At 42.6% G+C, this 18,856-nt stretch overlaps 1 protein-coding gene across 1 annotated transcript in view; it reads left to right on the top strand.

The window, feature by feature from the left end:
• The window catches only part of SLC16A1 (solute carrier family 16 member 1), a 39,457-nt gene that overhangs the window by 9,438 nt on the left and 11,163 nt on the right, over window positions 1-18,856 (top strand). Inside the window, exon 2 of the mRNA XM_062191980.1 lies at window positions 13,855-14,115. Coding sequence (XP_062047964.1) covers window positions 13,899-14,115 — 217 coding nt within the window. The 5' untranslated portion in view covers window positions 13,855-13,898. The remainder of the gene's footprint in view (window positions 1-13,854; window positions 14,116-18,856) is intronic.

The following is an 18,856-nucleotide window of genomic DNA, read 5'->3' as shown; positions in this document are numbered from 1 at the left end:
ACCCGTGTAGGAGACCCGGAAGAAACTCCTGGCTCCTGACTTCAGATCGGCACAGCTCCAGCCGTTACAGCCATCTGGGGAGTGAACCAGTAGATGGAAGATCTCTCTCTCTCTCTCTCTCTGTCTCTACCTCTCTCTGGAACTCTGTCTTTCAAATAAAAAATAAAATAAATCTTTTTTTAAAAAATGAAAAGTTACTTCATTTCTGCAAATTACCAAATGGTTCTGTGTGTTGTTATTTGTAGATTTAGACCAAACTTACACTATCTTTTGCCTCTGTTTGACTTGGTCTTTAAGACTGATGTGTCCTAAAACATCCCCTTGATGACCTAAGTGGCCTCTTCTCCCCAGGGAGTCATGCAGTTGACTTTCTCCTCCCATTCTTGCCCATTCATTATGAACTGTGTATACATTCTTTAAAAGCCCTTTTTCTTTCTTTTTTTTAGATTTTGTTTATTTATTTGAAAGAATTACAGGGAGAAAGAGAGAGAGATCAACTGATTGTGATCTTCTGTCTGCTGGTTCACTCCCCAGATGGCCACAACAGCCAGGGCTAGGCCAGGCCAGAGCCAGGAGCCAGGAGCTTCATCCAGTCTCCCACATGGGTGGCAGGGGACCACATTCTGCTGCTTTCTCAGGCCATTAGCAGGAAGCTGGATCAGAAGTAGAGCAGCTATACCACAATGCCAGCCCCTAAAAGTTCCTTTTCTTGCCTTCCTCTTCTGACTGTTTAAAGTGGTGAGACTTATCAGACTATCTCTTCTTTTTCCCTTAACTTTCCTCTGGTTTATAAGGCAAAAAGGTCTCAATCTTTGCTAGTAAGTACAAGAAATCTATCAAGAAAAAAACTTGTAAGTATGCCTTTTATGTGTGATTGATGTAATAAAGAATTGGTTCTACTACTGTTAAAGCTTTGAAATATCCATGGAAGTTATTCACTATTCTCCAGGCATCCTCATTTGCTTCCTTAGCCCCCTAAGTGGGTGCACTTACTTATGATTTAGCTCCAATAAAGAGACCTAACGTGACTTGATCTCATATGTTTTGTTTTAGTTACTCTGCTGTTTTCTATAGTATAATATAGGCATACAGTGTTTTAATTTATCTGTTGTGTGAGTTTGAGGAGTAGCCTGGGTGCTTGAGATAGGAAAATGCTCTGGAAATCAGGGGTTTGCAGTGAAAAGTAAAAATGAATTTGCTATTGCTTTTAATTAAGTATCTGAATTTTACCCAAATCCTACTATTCAGCCCTAAGTAACTCTCAATCCTGTTATAGTAGAGGGTTCGCCAATTTTTTATTCATCTGGTAAGTTTAATACTTGGTAAAGTTTTAATGTAGATGTTGGTTATTATCTTTCTTTAAAACCCTACCAGTGGGGCCGGCGCTGTAAAGTATTGATGTGTACTGCAAATATTGGCACGTTTATGTTCTTAACATTGGTGTGGTTCTTCATTGAAAATTCTTTGCCATAAAATTCTATAAAAGAGGCCGGCGCCTCGGCTCACTAGGCTAATCCTCTGCAGCGCCGGCATCGTGGGTTCTAGTCCCGGTTGGTGTGCCGGATTCTATCCCGGTTGCTCGTCTTCCAGTCCAGCTCTCTGCTGTGGCCCAGGAAGGCAGTGGAGGATGGCCCAGGTCCTTGGGCCCTGCACCCGCTTGGGAGACCAGGAGAAGCACCTGGCTTCTGGCTTCGGATCAGCGTGGTGCGCCAGCTGCGGCGGCCATTGGGGGGTGAACCAATGGAAAAAGGAAGACCTTTCTCTCTGTCTCTCTCTCACCGTCCACTCTGCCTGTCAAAGAAAATTCTATAAAAGAGTGAAAAAACAGACCCTTTGTTAACATTGTAACAGGAAGTAGAACTTGGTAGAATCTTCAGGATAAATTGGCAATAACCTTAGAATTTCACAGACATTTGTGTCTAAAAAATTAAATTTCTTTTTAAGGATTCATTTTATCTGTTTGAAAAAGTTACAGAGAAAGAGGGAGACACAGAGAGGTCTTCAGTCTGCTGGTTCACTCCTCAAATGGCTGCAACAGCTGAGCCTGGGTGAGGCTTAAGCAAGGAGCCAGAAGCTTCATCTGGGTCTCCCACGCGGGTGCAGGGACCCAAAAACTTGTGCCATCCTCCACTGCTTTCCCCAGGCACATTAGCAGGGAGCTGGATTGGAAGTGGAGCAGGTGGAACCTGAGCAGGCACTTTACCCACTGCGCCACGATGCCAGCCCCATTAATCTAAATTTCTAGCTCATCACAATGTTTGTAGAAAGGGAGGAAAGTAGCAACAAGTGTGCAGCAGTATTCCCCAAATGCCTTTTAAAAAAAAAAACAAACAGTTCTGGGCCAGGGCCAGGCCCAAGCCAAGATTGGAGGGTGAACCAACGGCAAAGGAAGACCTTTCTCTCTCTCACTGTCCACTCTGCCTGTCAAAAAATAAAATAAATAAATAAATAAAAAGAACCAGGAACTCCATCCTGGTCTCCCACATCGATGGCAGGATCCAAGTATTGGGCTGTGTTCTGCAGCCTTCCTAGGCCTTTCAGCAGGAAACTGGTTTGGAAGAAGAGCAGCTGGGACCCAAGCTGGCACTCTGTGGGATATCCACTTTACAAGTGGCAGCTTAAAACAACCACAAAAGTGGGATTGACGTTTGTAAAATTAAGCCCATGATAGGAGCCTCATGGGGGTTTTGTCGAGTATTACACAAAAGCCAAGTTAAATTAATTGGAATTGTACAGTATAGGCCTAGTAGAGTGAAAATACATGGTGAAAATTGATTCTTCTTTGGGCATACTGTATTTTAATGAAATTGAGTTGAAATTTCAACTTGAAAACCAGAAACATTTTTTTGTCATTCATTGAAATAACTTTACCTGGCTTTGTTCATGGTACAGCAGAAGTAGCTCTAATTACTGATTAGGTAAAATATTGATTGCCAGGAAGCCTTGTGACATTTTACCAAACAATCCAGAAATATTAATTCATACATGTCATTTGGCACTAAATTTCCTTCTCTAAAAATCTTTGTCCAGACCTGATGTGTGTGTCCAATGCCTCCATGTTACTTGCAACTTTGTGTTTCTGCTTTTTCAAAAAACTTCAGCCTTGAGGGTGTGCTGAGCTGAGCAAGTCTAGTTGGACTAGCATTGGATGAAGATCCTTCCTAGAAAGTCATTGGGAAGGGAGCAAAGTGTCATTCTTGAACAGTCTGTAAGTGGACTGCAGTGGACAGAGAGGAGTCAGGGAACCAGGGGTTTTAATTGTTTATCCTGGAGACACCTTCCTCTTCATTCTCCCCTTGTGTCTTATTTTAGGTGGGGAAGAAAGGGCTCTGAGACTTGGTGAATGCTTTGCATTTCATCAAGTATTCTTTAGCATTTATTTGATACATTTGCTTGAAACTGAGCAGGCCTTTTGTAGTTCACAGGGCAGTTGCTTATCTGTTTTGTAGTACTCTAGGCTCCTGACAAGGATGCATTCATTGTGAGTGACTTGTTGGGAAAAACTTTGAACAAATCGCTGGTTTGAGGTGGCGAGTGCTAAGAATACATGGGGTGTTTAGAACTATGAGAAAATGTGAGGGCTATAAGGAAGAAACCTGATAAGCCAAAGGGCTCTTAAAGGGAAGCAAATTATTTTGTTCTATAATAAAATTGTTACTGGGGTGGGGATCCTACATCCCCTGGTTCACTTTCCAAATAGCTGCCACAGCTGGGTCTGGGCTAGGTTGAAGCCAGGAGCCAAGAGCTTCATCAAGATCTCCTGCATAGGTGGGCCATTTTCTGCTGCTCTCCCAGGCACATTAGCAGGGAGCTGGATTGGAAGCGGAGCAGCTATGTTCCAATATGGGATGCTGGTGTCTCAGGCAGTGCTTTAACCTGCTGTGCCACAGTGTCAGCCCCCTTACACACAATTTTATAAAAGTATAAAAGATATGTAGTTTAAATAGAACTTAAATCACTTATAATTCTACACCATGTTCTACTACCCTTTTCCTAATGCATCCATTTTTTTCTATAATTAACACATCCCTGTTGCACATTAAGGGTAGGCGTTTGGCTCACTGATTAAGCTGCAGGTTTGACACCACACCCCATGTTGCAGTGCCTGGGTTCAAGTCTTTGCTCCTCCTGGACCTAGTCTTCCTGCTAATGTATGCTCTGGGAAGCAGTAAGTGATGGCCCAAGTAATGGGGTCTCATTCCACCTATATTGGGAGACTCAGATTTGAGTTCAGGGATTCTAGCTTCTGCCTGGCCCAGCCCTGGCTGTTCAGGGTAGTTGAAGAGTGAGCCTGTCTCTGATTCTCTGCCTTTCAAATAAAAAAGTAAATAAATCCTTATAAAAAAGCTGACAGCTACAGTGAACAGCATAACTAAGAGCAATTCATAATTTTATGAATTTCTCAGTATATTTCTAATATTTTTCTCCCATGATCTTTGGCTACATACAGTCATTTCAAACCGATTTATTAAGGAATAATTGACATAGAAAAAAGTGTAGATGTTTAATATATCCAACTCGATGAGTGTGGAGATAAGGATAACCCTGCAGTCATCAGCACCATCAGTGCTGTAAACTTATCCCCTCTAAGCTAGGCGCTTCCTCTTGCCTCTTTTGTTCTTTTGGGAAGTTTGTTTTGCTTTGTTGTGTGTGTATGTTTGTGTATTAAGAGGACCTAACATAGGTCTGCACTTAGCAAATGAAATATTCAATACAATATTGTTGATCATAGGCCCAACCCTTCCCCTTCTCTGCCCCCAATCTACATCAAGCAATCACCATTCTAGGGTCTGCTTCTGTTACTATTTTAAGTGAGTAACACTGTCTGACCATGTAAATAATAATTCTTTACAAATCTAGAAATTGGGACTAGCATTGTGATACAGTGGATTTGGGCCACTGCCTAAGACACTGGCTTCCCATATTGGGAGTGTTGAGGTTTGAGATCTAGCTACTGTACTTCCAATCAGCTTTGTGCTAATGCATGTGGGAAGGCAGCAGAAGATGGCCTACCTGCTTGGTCCCCCACTACCCGTGTGGGAAACCAGGATGGAGTTCTTGGCTCCTAGCTTCAACTTAGCCCAGCCCAGTCTGGAGTGTTGTGCCGTTTGAGGGAGTGAAGAGCATATATAGAAGCTCTCTCTTACTCTCTTTTTCTTTCTCTGTCCCTCCCTCTCTGCCATTCTGCCTTTCAAGTAAATAAATAAATCTTTAAAAAGAAAAACTCTAGAAACTATTGACTGACATGTTGGATTTTTTTTTTCCCCTGACAGGCAGAGTGGATAGTGAGAGAGAGAGAGAGAGAGAGAAAGGTCTTCCTTTTTGCCGTTGGTTCACCCTCCAATGGCTGCCGTGGCCAGCTCATCGTGCTGATCCGAAGCCAGGAGCCAGGTGCTTCTCCTGGTCTCCCATGGGGTGCAGGGCCCAAGCACTTGGGCCATCCTCCACTGCCTTCCCGGGCCATAGCAGAGAGCTGGCCTGGAAGAGGGGCAACTGGGACAGAATCCGGCGCCCCGACCAGGAAGGTGGAGGATTAGCCTGTTGAGCCGTGGTGCCGGCCGGAAATGTTGGATTTTTTATGGAGTATAAGTTGGAAGCAAGATCTAGGATAAGTTTCCATATATCAGTTTCCATATATTCAGGAAGACCTAAAATCCGTTTTTTAAGCAATTTAGTTAGCAAGTTACTAATTTCTCTCTTTTTTTAAAGATTTATTTGTTTATTTGAAAGTTAGAGTTAACAGAGAGAGGGGAGGTGGTGGCGGGGTGGAGGGGGGGGGGTCTTCCAACGGATAGTTCACTCCCCAGTTGGCTACAACGGTCGGAGCTACGTTGATCCAAAGCCAGGAGCCAGGAGCTTCTTCTGGGTCTCCCATGAGGGTGCAGGTGCCCAAGCACTTGGGCTGTCTTCTGCTGCTATCCCAGGCCAAAGCAGAGAGTTGGACCAGAAGAAAAGCATCTGGGACTAGAACTGGCGCCCATATGGGATGCCAGCACTTCAGGCCAGGGCATTAACCCACTGCGCCACAGCGCCAGCCCCACTAATTTCTCTTAAGAGGATAACACATGGAGTCTTTAAAAAAAAAAAAAAAAAAAAAACCAACTCATAGAAAATGCCCATTATTAAAAAGCTATGCTTTCATTTCAAAGTTTTTTGCACCAAAATTAACTTACCTTTTTGTTCCATTTTTCCACAGACTAAAAAATCCCCTCACTCATATTTAACTACTTGTCATGTGGATAGGATTTTCCCTGAATGTTGGAGTTAGGTACACAGGCTGTTTGAAATTTGCTGAGAGAGATTTTCAATTTTTTTAGGTTCTGTATATGCAGCTTGATTAAAAACTGCATTTCACAATCACTGAGTGTTTGGTTAGCCAAGTCCACTAGTTTTATCCTACTTTCTGTTTGATTTTTTTGTTTGTTGGTTGGTTTCTTCACTCTGTTAAGTTTCAGAGTGGAAAAGAAGGTGAAGTTTCCTAGCCCTTGAATCTTGGAAGTTAATTTGGGGCAGGTAGTTCTGCAAGCCATGGACTTGAATTGAGCCAGTCACAAAGAGCTGGAGGTTTGCAAGGTCAGCAGTCTTTCAGTGAGTCCTCCTCTTGGGGTTTGAATGTCTCCATGTGACTGTGAAACCTAAAAGTAAGTTACCTTTAGTAACAAATTCTCTGAAGATTATTGGGTTTAGATATTTTCTGCCTCTTAATTCACAAACCTGGCCATTGTCATTTTAAGAAATGACAGTGGCTTTGTTTTAAATGTTGATGGAGAAAGTAAACTGAACATAATGAAGACTGTCTCCAAGGGCCTCTTAGCCCCTCTTTTTTGGGGTGGGGGTGGGGCATGGGAAATAGGAAGCACAACTTTGACTTATAGGGAGAGGTAGATAAAAAAATCTAGAAAAGTTATTCTTGTCACCACTATCATTGCCAAGAATAGTTAGTATTATTGTTTCCTGTCATCCTTTACAAGGGAAATTGATGAAAGACTTTTCTCACCATCCTGTCAACTGGTTTTTGTAATCCCCCTATCACTTTTAGACCATAATAGCTAGGCTGGTAGTTAGGCCACTGTGCACATTTTAAGGATTAAACTCTTAAGCGTTAGTCCCTTTTAGCCTCTGGACTTTAGCATACAAAGAGCAGATGCGCGCTCTCTTTTTCATCGGGTCTGTGAAAGCTGTGTGAGAGGGCCTGCTCTTACAATTTGCTTTTTGATTGAACCTTTTGTTTATAGCAGAAATTTGCCAATTTAGAAGGAAATAATACTTATATGCTTAGATAATGGTATTAACCACATTTTTGGGGGTATTATATTCCATCAGAATTTTTAACAGAGACAACTTTGTCAGGGTGGCAGATTGTTGAATCTGTGTGTAAGGGTTTTTTATGTTCTTTTTTCAAAATTATTTTGAATGCTCTCATTTCTTATGCTTTTAAAATTTCCTATTGAATCTTTGAAACTCCTCTTAAAGTTGTAAGTCTAATGTTGGTACTGTGGAATAAGGTATTATTAACTTGACGAGGCAAGTCTTAGTGACTAAAAATTGTAACTGCTTTAATTGGAACGACAAATCATAGCTGGCAGCTAAGCTTGAAGTTTAATCACGTCCAGCACGTATTAGCTGTTCCAGTCGGAGCTTGATGTGCCAAACAGCTCTACTGTCTGTGGCTGTCATTCTGTGTGTGTAAATATTCCTGAGATGAATTAATCTTTTTAGTGGCTCTTTGATTAAAAAATTTCAAGTGTTCTGTTTTCAGACTTACATGAAGGCAAAACTCTGAAGATTAATGCCCAGAGCAGTTCAGTTTAACATAGTCTTGTTGCCCATTAGCAGAGCTGAGCTGTTAAATAGCTTTTTGTTATACTCATTCCAGTAGAAATTTTAGGAAACCTTAACTTGTAAATATCTTGTATTCCTGCCTGAATCATAGGTACGCAAAATGCCCTAGGACAAAGATAGTTAACTTTGAAATTGGGTTATATATTTAAGGCAGTTATTCTGCAGACCTGGATTCAGATGTAGCCTTAACTAAAAACTACTTTTCCTAAGAATTACTTTTTTCTTTTTATTTATTTGACAGATAGAGTTAGACAGAGAGAAAGAAAACTTGAGGCTTTCTACTTCTGTTGTCTCATCCAAAAGCCCTTCCCCCCACTACAAAAGGAAGGTGTAACTCTCACTAATCCTGTTTCTTACTGTGATTTACTGCTCCAGGCAATAAAAATCTCTGGGTCCCCACAGGAGGGGAACATTCCAGAATACATGGTCCTAGAGAGAGTCCTGTGGCAGGAATCCAAAGAGTAGTTCAGAAACATTTGAGGAGTCATGACTTTGTTACATCTGGACTACAAACTCCTGGCTTCTCTGCTCTAAGTTAGAACTTAAAAAAAAGTTAAAACTTAAAAATTCAGATGGTTATCAACACATTTACTTAAATTGAAATGAAGTGTGGGGGCCAGCGCTGTGGCAGAGCAGGTAAAGCTGCCGCCCAGCAGTGCTGGCATCCTATATGGGCGCCGGTTCAAGGCCCGGCTGCTCCACTTGTGATCCAGCTGCTCCACTTGTGATCCAGCTTTCTGCTATGGCCTGGGAAAGCAGCAGAAGATGGCCCAAGTCCTTGGGCCCATGCACCCATGTGGGAGACCCGGAAGAAGCTCCTGGCTTCGGATTGGTGAAACTCCAGCCGTTGTGGCCAATTGGGGGAGTGAACCATCAGATGGAAGACCTCTCTCTCTTTCTCTCTCTCTCATTTCTCCTCTCTCTTTGTAACTCTGACTTTCAAATAAATAAATCTTAAAAAAAAAAAATGACGTGTGGTTTTGTTTCATAAAACTGTTTTATTTGATTAGCTTTCCATAGAATCATCTAAATCCTTAGTGCCAAACATTGCTGCAGAGAAAAACAAACAAAAAACTCCATCCAGAAGGAATTACAAAGAAACAAAAGGGTGGAAAAAAAAAATGAGAAAGAGTAAATAAACACCATATCTGATTGGAATCTCAGGGAGTAGAAAGAGAATGGGAAGAAGTAATATTTGAAGACAGTAACTGAGAATTTTTCAAAACTGATGAGACGGCCAGCGCCGTGGCTCAACAGGCTAATCCTCCACCTAGCGGCGCCGGCACACCGGGTTCTAGTCCCTGTCGGGGTGCCGGATTCTATCCCAGTTGCTTCTCTTCCAGGCCAGCTCTCTGCTGTGGTCTGGGAGTGCAGTGGAGGATAGCCCAAGTGCTTGGGCCCTGCACCCGCATGGGAGACCAGGAGAAGCACCTGGCTCCTGCCTTTGGATCAACGCGGTGCACCGGCCACGGTGGCCATTGGAGGGTGAACCAATGGCAAAGGAAGACCTTTCTCTCTTTCTCTCTCTCTCTCACTGTCCACTCTGCCTGTCAAAAATTAAAAACAAACAAACAAAAAAACTGATGAGAAATCTGTTTTGTCAGCATGATTTTGTTAGTCGAATAATGCATATTTTTCCAGTCATTGCTTTTTAAGGTTTTTCTTTGTTTCCTCAAATGAGGATTCATATTGTTCATCCAGTCTGAAGTTCCTTTAGCCTTTAACCTGAGAAAGTTGCCTCTGCTCCACTCTCTGTGCTCATCTTCTAAGTCCCACTAGATAAATGTCAGAGCCTCCCATTCTGACACCTTTTCTCATTGATTCAAAATGAAGTTCTCCTCTGAATTCTGACTGATTTTCAATTATCTCTTCAATTTTTTTAACTGATGTACTAGTGTGGGGTACAGTGTGATATTTTAAGACAAGTAACCCTGTGTAATGGTCAGACTTAGCAACTGAAGTTAGCATATCCTCATTTCAGACATTGATCATTTTGCTGTGGCGAGAACATTCAAAATCCTCTTTTCTAGCTATTTTGAATATATACATCTGACTTTTTTTCATACCTACCCTGTGGGTTTACTGGTTGTCCAGCTGTGTTGAGTCTGCTGGTTAACTTATTATTAACTTCATTGACCATACTTTATTTTTGGAAGTTCTGTTTCAAGTTGATTGGTCCTTTTTCCCTAATGTTTTTAAATGTTCATTTCATGCCTTTAGTCATTTGAATATTCATATTCTAATATCCAGGGTTCTTGAGTATCTAGTCCAATTTGTGTTGCTTTTACTCACAATTAATAGATTCCTTTTTTGTTTGAAAAGCAGACTTACAGCGAGAGAGGAAGGAGAGAGACCTTCCATCTGCTGGTTCTCCCCAAATGACTGTGATGCCAGGGCTGGTCTAGGCCAGGATCAGGAGCCAGGAACTTCATCCTGGTCTCCCATGTGAGTGGCAGGGGCCCATACATTGGGCCATCTTCTGGTACTTTTCCCAGATGCATTAGCAAGGAGCTGGATTGGAAGTAGAGCAGCCAGGACTCAAACCTTTGCCCACACAGCAGGTGGCAGCTTAACCAATAGCGTGCCAGAACACTGGCCTGATGATCAGTTGATTATTTATTTGAAAGGCAGAGTGAGAGAATGGAGGGTGAGAGGGAGCGAGAGAGAACGTCCATCACTGAATCACTCCCCCAATGGCTGCAACGACCAGGATTGGGCCAGGCTGAAGACAGGAGCCTGGAACTCCCATCGGTCTCCCACGTGGGTGGCAGGGGCCCAAATAATTAGTCCATCTTCTGTTGCCCCCCAGGCACACTACAAACATCAGTACATCTTCTTTGGTGAGGTATCTGTTGAGGCCTTTTACCCATTTTTAAATTGTGTTGTCTATTTGCTATTGAATTGTAGAAATTCTTTTATGTTCTGGGTATGTCTTTTGTCAGGTATATCTTTTATAAATTTTGTTGTTAATAGTAGGTGCTTTTGGTGCCTTATTTGCCTAATTTAGATACTTTTAATATTAAATTTAAATACTTTTTAGTCCATGAGAATAGGTTATCTATTTAGTTTTTTAAATCTCTCTGTATTATTTTGTAGTTTTCCAGTGTACATATCTCATACATCTTTTGTCAGATTAGTTTGGCTTTTTTTTTTTTAATTATTTATTTATTTCTTTATTTTGACAGGCAGAGTGGACAGTGAGAGAGAGACAGAGAGAAAGGTCTTCCTTTGCCGTTGGTTCACCCTCCAATGGCCGCTGTGGCCGGCGTGCAGTGGCCGGCGCACCGCGCTGATCTGATGGCAGGAGCCAGGTGCTTCTCCTGGTCTCCCATGCAGGTGCAGGGCCCAAGCACTTGGGCCATCCTCCACTGCACTCCCTGGCCATAGCAGAGAGTTGGCCTGGAAGAGGGGCAACCGGGACAGAATCTGGCACCCCAACCAGGACTAGAACCTGGTGTGCCGGCGCCACAAGGCGAAGGATTAGCCTAGTGAGCCGCAGCACCGGCCAGTTTGGCATTTTTGATAGCATTTTTTTAAATCTCAAGTTCAAGTTGCTCAGTGCTAGTGTATAGAAATACAGTTGGTGTTGGTGCCACCACCTGCAGTGCCACTGTCTGATGGGTGCCGGTTCAAGTCTTGGCTGCTCCACTTCCAATCCAGCTCCCTGCTAATGTACCTAGGAAAGCAGTGGAAGATGGCCCAAGTGCTTGTGTTCCTGTATCCTTGTGGGAGACCTGGAAGAAGCTCCTGGCTCCTGGCTTTGGATCGGCCCAGTGCAGCCATTGCAATCATTTGGGGAATGAAGCAGCGGATGGGAGATTTCTCTATGTCTATCTCTCTCCCTCTGTAACTCTGCCTTTTAAATATATATATATATATATATATATATATATATATATAATTGATTTTTGTTTATTGATCTTGTTTCTTGAGACCTAGTTAAATTGGCTTTTAAGTTCCAATACCTTTTTTTGTATGTCTCTTTGGGGCTTTGATTACAGATATCTATCATCTGGGAATAAAACCAGTTTTCCTTCTTCCTTTCCAGTTTTTGTACCTGTTACTTCTTTTTTCTGGCATGTACTAGCTAGAATCTCTCGTACAATACTGAGCTTTCAGGGAAGCTTCCCATATAGGGCTATTTCGTCCTATTCCCATAATACCATGTACCCTAAGCTGTATTTGAAGTGTTCATAGACAGATTGGAAATATTTGGGAGTTCACCTTGACCATGAGGCTGTGATTTGTATTTTAGTGTAAAGAACATAGTGGTAGTTTAGAGTGAGTTTCTGATCCCAACCTGCATTTATTGCTTGGTGCAGTCTGAGTGGAGGCAGTCTAGAAGGGACATGCTAGCAAACAGGGTAAGTTATAACATGGGGTAGAAGTTGACTTAACGGAGACCTCTCTCATGTGGAGACAAGCAAGCTGCCGCCACATGCTCGTTCTCTCCTCTGCTCCTTATTCATAATTTAACAGGAAGTTTCATGTCCTAAGCCAGGCTATTCATTTGTACTAGGTAACTCCAAGAAAAAGGGTTAGTTTTTAATTTAAAACTTCTATCTTTTGACATCACAGTTCAGTTGGTAAGTTTAAATATACTGAATAGCTGTTTCGGAGTTTGGCATTCTTGTCATAATGGGGTGGGGAACACTTTTGATTGAAGCAATGAGATAAAGGAAACTTTGCTGAGCTTCTTTTCCAGCCTGTTAAGTGAAAATCTTATGTGTTCAGTATGATTTTGTGTTTTGTAAATGTCGACATATCCCCACTTCTTAATATATTGAGTCAGCCATTAGTAAGAGAAAGTAAATATATTGAGGAATTTTGGGAAAGGGGAAAAAAGCTGTAAATGTCAAGTGAATCATTTAGTTTTCTATAGCAGTTTGAGGAATTATGAAATTAACCGCTAAAACAAAAGGCTTATTTGGGGTATAAAGATTACATATAGTGAAAGAATTCATTTCAGTTATGGTTTCTTAAATGATGAGAGCTATTTCCTTCAAAATTTCCTTAAAAAGTGATGAGCAATACCATGACTCTTAAGATTTTTCCTGAGAATATCTTTTGTTGAAAGACAGTTCATTTACTTGAGGGAAAAGCAACTTTGTCTTTCTCTTAGATCTCATCACAAGTCCAGAAGCAAAAGCCTTCTGGGACCGGATGTGGGGGTTCCCCTGAGACAAGAACATGTAAGCATGTGCGCAGACACACACAGACTCCACATTTCTGCAGACAACTCTTGGCTGGCTTTCCAGTAATTCAGTTGGGTTCTGACCGTAGCTACTTGGAGGTAGATCAGATCCCATAGGTCCCACAGTCTGCCCTCACTTCAGGTGTCGATCACAAGCAGTAGGTTGTCGCATGTGCTTCTGGCTGACCAGCCATAAATTAGGACTGTCACAGTCCTCTTTTGGTTTGCTAGAACTCAGTAAAACACTTAGATTTATCAGTTTGTTATAAATGATGTGGTGACAGGGGAACTACCATTTGAAGAGGCTTAGCAGGGGGGCTAGAAGTGTCCTGAGTGGGGTGTACATATAAATGTCATCATCTCCAACCAGGAAGTTCATAAATCTGTTTTTAAAGAGTTTATAGTGGAGACCACCCTGAGAAAATGAAAGCTGAGTTTTTATGGAGCTTGACCTCTCATCCCTCTTTCCTGGAGGTTGGTGGGTGGGACTGAAGCTTCCTACCCTGTAATCCTCAAATCACTGGTCTGTGTGGTGACTACCACCAAATATAAGCTATCTGTCCCCCAGGTACCACGGTAGCATAAACTCAGGTGTGATGAAGAAGCTTGTTAGGGTGACAAAAGACACTTCTACCACTTAGGAAACATCTAGGAGCCTAGGAGGACTGCAGAAATCCCAGGGTATGAAAGCAACTCTGTGCTAAGAACTGGGGATGCATACCAAAAAAAAAAAAAAAAAAAAGGTATTTCTTACACACGAGAAGGTTTTGTTAGAGTGCTTCATTGTTGACATATTATTTTCATTTCATATCTTTCAGATATTTGGATTTGAACTGCATTTTGGAATCCATCTGCATTTAAAATGCCGCCGGCGGTTGGAGGTCCAGTTGGTTACACCCCCCCAGATGGAGGCTGGGGGTGGGCCGTGGTCATCGGAGCTTTTATTTCCATCGGCTTCTCTTATGCATTTCCCAAATCTATTACTGTCTTCTTCAAAGAAATTGAAGGTATCTTCAATGCCAGCACCAGTGAAGTGTCGTGGATATCCTCCATCATGCTGGCGGTCATGTATGGCGGCGGTGAGTGCCCACCACAGCCTGCTCTTGGTCTTCAGCAGGCAGCCAGAGCCCCTTTAGATAGCTTTTATTCCATTGTGTTATTTGGTGAGGTGTTCTGAAATGTTATCTCTTGAAGTTTTGTGTTTGGGTACATGTTTTTCATTCTTGCTAACAGTGGCAAGTCTCATGCATTTTGTTTCACTGTATGTAGTATTTTGAAACAGTAATGAAAAATTGCGAGGAGCTCCAACTCATGCATCATTGAGTTTTTAAAACTCATAAAAATGATGTGTGCACAACTGGTTTTGCTTGTTACTCTCTTCCAGACTTTTGAAATGTAAACAAATAGAGATTTTTAAAAATTGGTGTTAGAAGAATTGAATCAGGCTAGCCTGAATGGCATAGTTTAAAGTCTCAGGTAAAATCTTTTTATGGAGTTGGAATTGAGCCGAATTAAACCTCCTTGTTCATTGTGATGTTGTGAGTCCTGAAAACATTTTCACCACTCTGCACTTAAGTTTGCCATTTCTTTCCCTAATGTTTTCTTTGGCATGTTGTGAAGGAAATGTGGAGAGTAAATTGCTTACTTAACATCATTTAAAATACTATTTATGGGGCTTGCATTGTGGCGCAGCAGGTGGGTACTTGGGCTCCTGCCACCCATGTAGGAGACCAGAATGAAGCTCCTGGCTCTGGGCTTCAGCCTGGCCCAGCCCTGGCTGTTGCAGGTGTTTGGGGAGTGAACTAGTGGATAGATGATTTCTCCCTCTCTCTGCCCACCCCCCCCCACACACACACACTGCTCTGCCTTTCATATAAATAATAATCTATATAATATAAACTATTTATTTTACCTTGGAACGTCAAGCCACAATTTAACAGCCAAAAGTCAAACCTACCATATACTTGAGATATATACTACTATATACTAAAAATATTACTTATCAGGAATTCTAAAGCCAAGTATATTTACTTACTGGGATTATTAGTGTCTCACGTTGCTTTTTTAGCCAAGATTTCACTTCTACAATCTTGTATTTGATGGTAATTTAGTATCTCAAGGTTACTCTCACTTGTAGCAGATTTTTTAGGATGTGAAAGAGTGCGGGAGGGACAGAGTGAGGGAGAAAGAGATCTTCTGTCCTCTAGTTCACTCCCCCAAATGCCCACAACTAGGGCTAGACCAAACTGAAAGCAGGAGCCAGGAACTATATCTTGTTCTCCTCCATGAGTGGTAGGAACCAAGTAGTTAGTTGATCCATTATCTGCTGCCTCCCACAGGGCATTAGTGGGAAGCTGTATTCGTTGGTTGATTTGTTTTTGGGAAGCGGTACTGGAAGCAGAGTAGCTGGGACTCTGATATGGCATGCAAGTGTTTGAAGAAGCAGCATAGTGCCCACCCCTTGCTTGTATCTCTTTAATAGCCAACATAAAGATTCTGCGTTTCAGCTGTTAAGTAGCTTAGCCTTAGGTTGCTAAGCTGGTGGCAGAGTCAACCAGTATTTGAGCCTGAAGAAGGTATTTAGTAGTGGGCTACCTGTTGCAAATGATAGTGAACACTGGTCCAGATTCCTTCCTTTGAGAAATTTATAATCCTTTTGAGACACTAATAATATGAGCTTATGAAACACCAGCAAGTAATTGAAATCATAATTTAATTATCTTTGCTTCTGAGACCAATGATTTTGTAGTCGTTGAACTCCAATCTGCCAGGGTTTCTAATTGGGTTTTGATGATGGCTTGAAGAAATGGGTGTAAGTACTATCAGAGGTACTCCAGGTTTGAGTGTTTCCTTAAGCGGACTGCAAGCCAGAGAGTCACATGTTGTAATTCTGAGCTGCCTAGGAGCTGAGAGAGGCTTGCATTTTTGTATCAAAAGTAAATGATGTCAGTTGTGCTAATTGCACATGACACTTTCCTTCGGGAAACAGTTTCTTCTTTGTCCTCACCCAGTTAGTGAGATAACTAGCACATTTCTCTGAGTTCGTGTTTCATAAGCCTATAAACTGTATTCCTCTCTATTTTTAATGATCGCTAATTAGGGCTGTCCTTCCTAAAATAACTCTGAAAGATAAATTGCCATCATGAGCTACAACAGAATTTTTACTAAATGGGTTGTTCTGTTTTTACTGTTTACGTAATAAATGTCTTAAGAATTTTCCTTACTTTTACAGCTGTTGTAATGTTTATTTTTTAAAAGCTTTTTAAATTTTGGTTGACAGTATTTTTTTTTTTTTTGAGATTGATTTATTTGTTTGAAGGACAGATAAAGAGACACATATCTTCCATCTTCTGTTTCACTCCCCAAATGGCCACAACTGCTGGGTTTGGGTCAGGCCAAAGCCAGGAGCCAGGAATTCTATCTGGGTCTCCCACATGGTTGGCAAGGGCCCAACTACTTGGGCCATTGCCCACTGCCCTCCCAAGCATGTTAGCAGGAAGCTGAGTCAGAAGCAGAGCAGTTGGGACTCAAGCCAGTGTTCTGAAGTAGGATGTCCATGTTGCAAAGTGGCGGCTTAGCTGATTATACCACAGTGCCATCACCATCATAATCTTAACTTGTGGACTTGGACCACACTCAAATTTTTTGAGCTATGAGAAGTTTTGTTTTCCTTTTTTCTTTTTTCTTTTTTCTTTTTTTTTTTTTTTTTAAAGATTTATTTATTTGAGCCGGCGCCGTGGCTCAACAGGCTAATCCTCCACCTAGCGGCGCCGGCACACCGGGTTCTAGTCCCGGTCGGGGCACCGGATTCTGTCCCAGTTGCCCCTCTTCCAGGCCAGCTCTCTGCTATGGCCCGGGAGTGCAGTGGAGGATGGCCCAAGTGCTTGGGCCCTGCACCCCATGGGAGACCAGGAGAAGCACCTGGCTTCTTAAAAAAAAAAAAAAAATTATTTGAAAGGCAGAGTTACAGAGAGGCAGACAGAGAGAGAAGTCTTCATCACTGGTTCACTCCCCAAGTGCCATGACTGGGCCGACCTGAAGCCAGGAGCCAGGAGCCAGGAGCCAGGAGCTTTTTCCGGATCTCCCATCCAGGTGCAGGAATCCAGGGACTTGGACCATCTTCCACTGCTTTCCCAGGCCATAGCAGAGAGCTAGATTCGGTTAGTGGAGCAGCCGGGACTTGAACCTGCACCCATATGAGATGCCGGTCCTCCAGGCAGCAGCATTACTTGCTGCACCACAGTACTGGCCCCTTGTTTTCCTTATTAACGGTTTGGGTCAGAGAAACATGCTCAGGATTGTTGGGGATAGGGACTATTGTGGCTCAGCAGGTTAAGCCACCACTTGTGTGCTAGGAGTCCTGGCTGCTTCACTTCTAATCCAGCTCCCTGCTAATGGCCTGAGAAGGCAACAGAATATGGCTCAAGTACTTGGGCCTCTGGCATCCACATGGGATGGAGTTCCAGGCTCCTGGCTTGGGCTGGAGCAGCCCCAGTCATTGCTGGCACTTGGAGAGTGAACCAGCACATGGAAGTTTCCTCCCTCCCTCTCTCTCTCTCTCTCTTCCTCTTTCTCTTTCTCTTTCTCTCTCTCTGCCTCTCTGTAACTCTGCCTTTCAAATAAATAAATCTTTAAAGAAAAAAAAAAGAAATTAACTTGTACCTCCTAAAGTAAACAGTATGATAGTATTAATCTTTGTAATTCTGACTATGCAAAATCACATGACTAATTTATATTGAGGCCGGCGCCGCGGCTCAGTAGGCTAATCCTCCACCTGTGGCGCCGGCACACTGGGATCTAGTCCCGGTTGGGGCGCCAGATTCTGTCCCGGTTGCTCTTCTTCCAGGCTAACTCTCTGCTGTGGCCTGGATGTGCAGTGGAGAATGGTCCAAGTGCTTGGGCCCTGCACCCCATGGGAGACCAGGAAAAGCACCTGGCTCCTGGCTTTGGATCAGTGCGGTGAGCCGGCCGCAGTGGCCATTGGAGGGTGAACCAACGGCAAAAGGAAGACCTTTCTCTCTCTCTCTCACTGTCCACTCTGCCTATTAAAAAAAATAATAATTTATATTGAAATACTTCAGAAATACTCTGCATATTTAGTGATTTCATTTTACATAAGTTGTAAATTCAAATTATTTTCTTGTTTTTAAAAATTTATTTTATTTGAAAAACAGATGCAGAGAACAGACAGCTCTTCCATCCAGATTCTCCACATGGGTGGCCGGGACCCAAGTACTTGGGCCATGCTCCGCTGCTTTCCCAGGCTTGTTAGCAAGGAGCTTAACTGGAAGTGAAACAGCCAGAACTCAAACCAGCACTCTTATGGGATGCTTGCATTGTAGACATGGCTTAACCCAGTGTACCACAACACAGGCCCCAAATTCAAATTATTTAAAATCAGTTGTGTACTAATATTTTCATGAAGCTAACTGTCTTAGTCCATAAGACTGCTGTAACAAAATACTTTGGGCAGGGTAGTTATAAACAGTAGAAATGCATTGCTTCCCATAGATGCTGGGAGACCCAAGAGCCAGGGGCCAGAAGAGGCAGTGTCTGCTCAGGGCTGCTTCCCTCATACACGGTGCCTTCCAGCAGCTTCCTTGTGCGGTGGGGAAGACAAGCCTCAAGCCTCTTACAAGGGCACCAATCCCATCCATGATGGCCCTGCCCCCATGACCTAGCCATCTGCTAAAGACCCTACATCTTAATAATACCACTTTGGGATTAGGTTTCAACATAGAACAGTCAGACCATAGCGGTGGTGCAGAAAGTAGCAAATCAGTTTGCTCTATGTACATCATTGATTCAGTCTTTAGTTTT

This window comes from Lepus europaeus, chromosome 5 (assembly GCF_033115175.1).
Source record: "Lepus europaeus isolate LE1 chromosome 5, mLepTim1.pri, whole genome shotgun sequence".
In the NCBI taxonomy this organism is placed as follows: Eukaryota; Metazoa; Chordata; class Mammalia; order Lagomorpha; family Leporidae; genus Lepus; species Lepus europaeus.
The sequence above is the reverse complement of the archived record's forward strand: the minus strand, read 5'-3'. Positions and strand labels throughout refer to the sequence as shown.